Below are 6,000 nucleotides of genomic sequence, written 5' to 3'. Positions count from 1 at the left end.
TTTTGCCTAAAATACTTTATTTCAATGTCACCGCCATACTATTTGGTATCAATACGCTTCCACAACAATGGTCCCCACCCCAAAATACAGTATACACACACACTGTCAATATACAAAATAATTTACGTATGTACATTATTTATAATAGCAATTACATTTAAAAAGAAATGGAATTCTGCTATACAGGATGGATTTTTAAATAGATTAGTAAGAGCAGCTTTTGAAAAAAAAATTGAGACAAACAACATAAGTATTTATACTTTTTATGCCCATTCTTGTCTCTATTAACACCCAAAACAAGTGCTAAACGTTTTGGACCTAAATCAAAGAAAAGTTTTGTTGTTGGTAGGTCTATTAACACTGTAGTAAGCATATAGAGTTAGACCAAGATGTCTGCAACAATTTTGATAGCACACGCAGTGCAAGTGTTATTTATACGTCACAATTTCATAGAAGTTTGACGTTTGAAATAACACTTGCACTGTCTGTGTGTGCTATCAATATCGTTGCAGACTTATCTTGGTCTAACTCTAAGACTTTTTTTTTATAAAATTTATACGCAAGTACTTCGCTTTTAGATATAAATGCAAAATACTCTTAAAATGAAATATATTGACTCTACCTACTTATTTCATTGTATCGTCATAAATTTAAAAAAATAATCAATTAAGATTACAGTAAAAATATAATATCACATCACACACATTACAGACTTAGCACCTTATACCAATTTAAAGTAGATTAGTTATGTCAAGTCTAAAACAAAATAATATCAGCATTGCACCAATACAAGAAAAATATATCTAAGTTAGACCAAGAAAAGTCTGCAGCGATTTTGATAGCGTACGCAGTGCAAGTGTTATTTATACATCATAATTTCATCAAAGATAGAAATAACCCCGTTTAAGTTACTCTATGATTTCATAGAAGTTTGACGTTTACAATAACACTTGCACTGCGTGTGCTGTCAAAATCGTTGCTGACTTATCTTGGTTTAACTCTAAAAGGTATTTATTACCTTCAAATGACAAGTCACGAGCTGCACAAATTAAGAATACAACACAATCAAATAATACCTGAATTCTGGACAACTTTACACAGACCCCACACAGTCTAAGCCTATAAAAACGTTTTAGTACAAATTTTAGCAGTTTTAGATATTTTTGTGGGTATAAAGTTTACTTAGGTATTTATGCCCCTAATGATTACTGTACTTCAAAGGAAATATTCAATGTGCACAATAATTTCTTTAATCTACAAAATGCACTTACGTTGATTAGACCAAATTGTAAATAAGACTTTATCTGAAAGTGAAATTTGAATTTTTTTGGAGCACTTCATCATATGTGGCACAGAAGGGTCCTTATGCTTCTAGTGATTGAAAGGTCTGTCCTTATGCTTCATGTGACCTTATTTCACATGAAGCATAAGGACAGAGAAGGGTCCTTTATTATAAAAAAGCCACATAAAAAACCTAGTAATTTATCCTATAGGTCTTAGAATACAATTTTGAAGAACAGAATTCAACAAAGTATTATAAAATTAACTATGCTTTGAATGCATGTATAATAATTTGAAAAATGTGCAAATAACAAATAAAACAATCCCTGTTATACTTAAGTTTGTACATGCAGGATTTCAAAATGGTCAAAAAAATATGAGTATTAAAGCACGTAAGTTTAGGACGTCTAAAATATAGGTCTTATGGTCGTAAAACTAGCATACTGACAAGCCCTAGGACGAAAGAAAACACTAGTTTGAGGTTGGATCCAATGTGGAGCCACTCCGGGAACTGTGATTCTACTACCGTTTCCGGTTGGGTCGGAAGTAGAAGTGCCGCAATGCAGCATATGCTCACTGCTACTGCCACTACATTTACTGGCTGATGTTCTCTGGAAGGTGAGACGGTAAAACAAATAAATAATTTGCATATTTAACTATGTAAAGTTGACTATTTCCAATTTAAGTTTAGTGAAATCACATGTAATGAAAACTCTCTTAAGTATATGATCACAACACAAACATACATAGTCAAGCAGCTCAAGCTAAACTAACTCTGCACTGACTGATAGAACAAAAATGTGACACTCCATGGGAAAATACTGGCGCTTACATCGCATAGCACCGCAATAGTTTACCGTAGATTTTTTTTCTGTATATCTTCTGATTTGCAGCCAAATTGATAGCTAAAGCCCTCATTTCAATTAATTAGCAAATTCTCATTCATTGAAAAACAAATTAATGCAGGTTAACAACCTCATTCAATTGGTTGATTACAGGTGAACATTGTTGTTATCTTGTACCTTATAAACATATGACATAATCAATAGTGACGTAAATTTAGTTATCAATTGTTTTTGGTCAATATAATCAGCTAACTAAATATTTCTCTATATTTAAAACATACATAATGCTATAATTGCTGACCCCCAGGACCTTCCAGTCACAAGATATTCTATTGTAATCGTGGATAATAAATATGTGTCTACACTAGACCTTTTTAAAAACACTAAAATTTCAATTAACACATTCGCGGACACGAATGCTATAGCATTGCATAGTCTTTTGTTTCCTATGACACATGACGTCACTTACTGTCCGCGAATGTGTTAATATATATGCATTAAAATACTAAATGCACAAAGTATTTCATCTGAACAAACTTTATGCTCTGATTTTTGTTAAAACTAACGCTGCACTGACCGATGTGATATCATATTTCCACATATAAATACCACAATAAATATCATATTTTCAAAACAAAAATGTTTCTGGTGATACTGTCACACACTGCTATTGGACGTTGGTGCAAAGTTAGCTTAGTTTGATTCTAAAATGTCTGAAAGTACCTGTGATGTGAATGGTTGCATTTGTCATGCATATGTTCTTCTGCCTGTTTCTGGGGGACCACTCTGGAAGATAGGGGGTGGAAACTGTCTCCTAAGCTCTCCAGGTTAGGGTTTATGGGTTCACCTTCTAATAATTTTGTCGGGATATCCCTTTTGCCCAGTGCCTAAAAAAATTGTTTATAATTTAAAAAGTTGATAAAGTAAATGGGAACAGGTCTAGCGGGAAGAAGAAGATAATTTAAAAAGTTGATATAAAAAATATCTGGTGGTTACATGTGAATGCTAGTAGCCATGCCAGGCGTGAGAATTAAACATGTGCTTATTATTTTATAAATATGTGTTGTTGGTGGTATATAAATATTTATACCTTCTGTAAAAAAATCATTTCACAAGAGCTATATTGAACCACTCCTAAGTCTGTACCCCGTACCGAATATTATAACTGTAAACTATAGGTCTTTACCTGCTGGGTATTTCTGTCGTACATAGTAATTCGAAACTTCTCTGTTGTGTTGCAATGCAATACAGATGGTTGGGTGTATCGCACAACAATATCAATGCAGCTTTGAGGAGCTATCAACCCTTCAGGATCGATTACTGTGAACTTATTCGGAGCAGTACATAGCACTGAAACAACAAAGGTGAATTAAAACTATATTCGCGAGGCACAAAAATACCACGCACGTAGGACAATTAGTACCTTTAAAATTTACAGAGAAATCGTATGGATTGTAAACAGTCAATAACTGTTTGTGTGTATGACGAGCACTCAGATAAAACTCTAGAGAAACGGGAAACACGAACACAGGGAAATTCTTCATTTTGTTATTTAATTTTGAACACAATGCGAAAATAACATTCCACCCGAATGTGAACCGATGACTGACGTGAGTGACGTGACGTGAGGCGAGGTGAGCTGACGTTTCGTTTATTGTTTACTATATGGATGGTATAGAAAGGATGCCAATCTCTTATGGCAGAATTGTTGCAAAAGTGACCGCTTTCAGCTTTAAATAATAGTTCCTAATCTCTCCGGTGGCGCTAGTTATATAAGGCAACAAATAACCCGACCAAATTACGTAGGTTGTTTTTGGTAGTATTTCGGTGTATGGTGGCGCCGCCTAATTACTGTTTTTTGATGGACACTTTTCATACATAGAGATTTGGCTCATGGAGACTATATAAAGGAGCCAAATCTCTATATATGAAAAGTGTCCATCAAAAAACAGTAATTAGGCGGCGCCACCATACACCAAAATACTACCAAAAACAACCTACGTAATTTGGTCGGGTTATTTGTTGTCTTATATGGTTCATGTTATACTCATGTCCCAGAGCCTAACTAGCGCCACCGGAGAGATTAGGAACTATTATTTAAAGCTGAAAGCGGTCACTTTTGCAACAATTTTGCCATAAGAGATTGGCATCCTTTCTATACCATCCATAGTAATGACGACACAAATATGGATGGTATAGAAAGGATGCCAATCTCTTATGGCAGAATTGTTGCAAAAGTGACCGCTTTCAGCTTTAAATAATAGTTCCTAATCTCTCCGGTGGCGCTAGTTAGGCTCTGGGACCATATAATGATATAAGGCAACAAATAACCCGACCAAATTACGTAGGTTGTTTTTGGTAGTATTTCGGTGTATGGTGGCGCCGCCTAATTACTGTTTTTTGATGGACACTTTTCATACATAGAGATTTGGCTCCTTTATATAGTCTCCATGGGCACAAATACATAGAAAAATGACACACGTCAAAGACAAATCTTGCACACATCGATATCTTCTTCTGTACGGACGAGTCACAACACGCACCGCCATATATAGTAGTTGTGCCTATACTTCGGCAGAGGGGAAACAGTTCAAACAGTACGATTGGTACGAATGCAGTCTCCCTTCCCGGTGTTGCTCGACGGCGGTGACCATACGGTGACCATCATTTATATCGCTTTTGCACATTCAGGTGATAGAGAGCATTTGGTATCTACCGAGATTACGATTTTCTGTGTTCGCGGAGTGCCCACAGGCACCTTTTTTATACCCTAAAATAAAACGAGATTCCTTTACTATAAAATGTTTATTACAAATAAAATAATTTAGGAGAGAACGAAAACAGAGAAGACTTACATCCAAATAAAAGGCTTTAGGCGCTTGTGATATCAGCAACATTTTGTTTACAATCCACAATGGTCGGTCCACACAACAATCCACATCGGTTGTTATGTTAATCCAGCAGTATAAGAAACTAAGCGAACAAGCGGAACAAGGCATTCAAAATGATTAATTCCGTTACATATAATAAAGCGGAAGAGGGTCGAAAGTCTGTACATGGAAGAAATTAGAAAAAAAATTGGCTGGGGATACTTAGAATCGATAACAGAACACGTTCCAACAGTTTTTAGAATTTTTGTCTGTTTATCTGTTTGTTTGTTTATTTGACCGCGCAACTAATGAAAACGGCTGAACGGATTTTAATGCAAACTTTACTAATCTGTCGAAAAACGGTTCATATAGAAATATGAACCGTTTATTGCTCCTTTTTTGTTATAAATTACAACCATGACCATATAGTTGGAAGCAAGTAATAATACTTATAGTTTAAGTTTATCGCTTTCACTTGATTTCACTGCATGAGCGTCAAGTTATGTAGGTAGGTACTCGCTTCTTGCGACTTGAGCGTAAGGTTGTGTTCAACACGTAGTGATTATATTCTCTTTGGTGTTCAAATCCAATAATATTATATAACTATAGATGATTACACTCATTACTTATGCATAAGGATCACAAAATAAATACTTCCATATTTATTTCTATACCTACGAAGAAATCTGTTATTTTTATTTATTTTCAAATTCCATTTATCTTTGTCATACTCTAAACTGAAAATAAACTGATAATAATTTGTCATACTCGTTGTTAAACTTGGCTGTTTCTCTTTCGCTGTGCGGGAGCTCATTAGCACGTGCACATATCTCGCTTGCCTAGGCGCAACTAAAGGTAACAAGGTAAGCGCTTCCATTTTGGAACGTCTATAACATATCTTTAGTTATATGTAATATCATTGTTCAAATCATTATAAGCTCTTCGCCCGCTTAGTTTCTGCAGCTCTGTATGATAAATTTTATTATAATTACACAATTATACAT

The 6,000-nt window shown here is 34.9% G+C and overlaps 1 protein-coding gene across 1 annotated transcript; it reads right to left on the bottom strand.

Annotated features, from left to right (window-relative positions):
- Nucleotides 1–3,736, bottom strand: LOC134747982 (motile sperm domain-containing protein 1-like). Its single transcript, XM_063682664.1, has 4 exons — nt 3,550–3,736; nt 3,313–3,476; nt 2,850–3,013; nt 1–1,892 (listed from the first exon to the last, which is right to left on the bottom strand). The coding sequence occupies exons 1-4, from the start codon at nt 3,668–3,670 to the stop codon at nt 1,703–1,705; spliced, it is 639 nt and encodes a 212-aa protein (XP_063538734.1). The 5' UTR covers nt 3,671–3,736; the 3' UTR covers nt 1–1,702.
- Between the last annotated feature and the right edge of the window lie 2,264 nt (nt 3,737–6,000).

Source organism: Cydia strobilella, chromosome 15, assembly GCF_947568885.1.
Source record: "Cydia strobilella chromosome 15, ilCydStro3.1, whole genome shotgun sequence".
Taxonomy (NCBI): domain Eukaryota; kingdom Metazoa; phylum Arthropoda; class Insecta; order Lepidoptera; family Tortricidae; genus Cydia; species Cydia strobilella.
The sequence above is the reverse complement of the archived record's forward strand: the minus strand, read 5'-3'. Positions and strand labels throughout refer to the sequence as shown.

Coding starts and splice junctions, on each gene's coding strand:
- LOC134747982 (XM_063682664.1), bottom strand. CDS start 3,670: ATGAAGAATTTCCCTGTGTTCGTGTTTCCCGTTTCTCTAGAGTTTTAT. Junction 3,014..3,312: donor ACGACAGAAATACCCAGCAG/GTAAAGACCTAT, acceptor CAATTTTTTTAG/GCACTGGGCAAAAGGGATAT. Junction 1,893..2,849: donor TGCAACCATTCACATCACAG/GTACTTTCAGAC, acceptor CTCACCTTCCAG/AGAACATCAGCCAGTAAATG.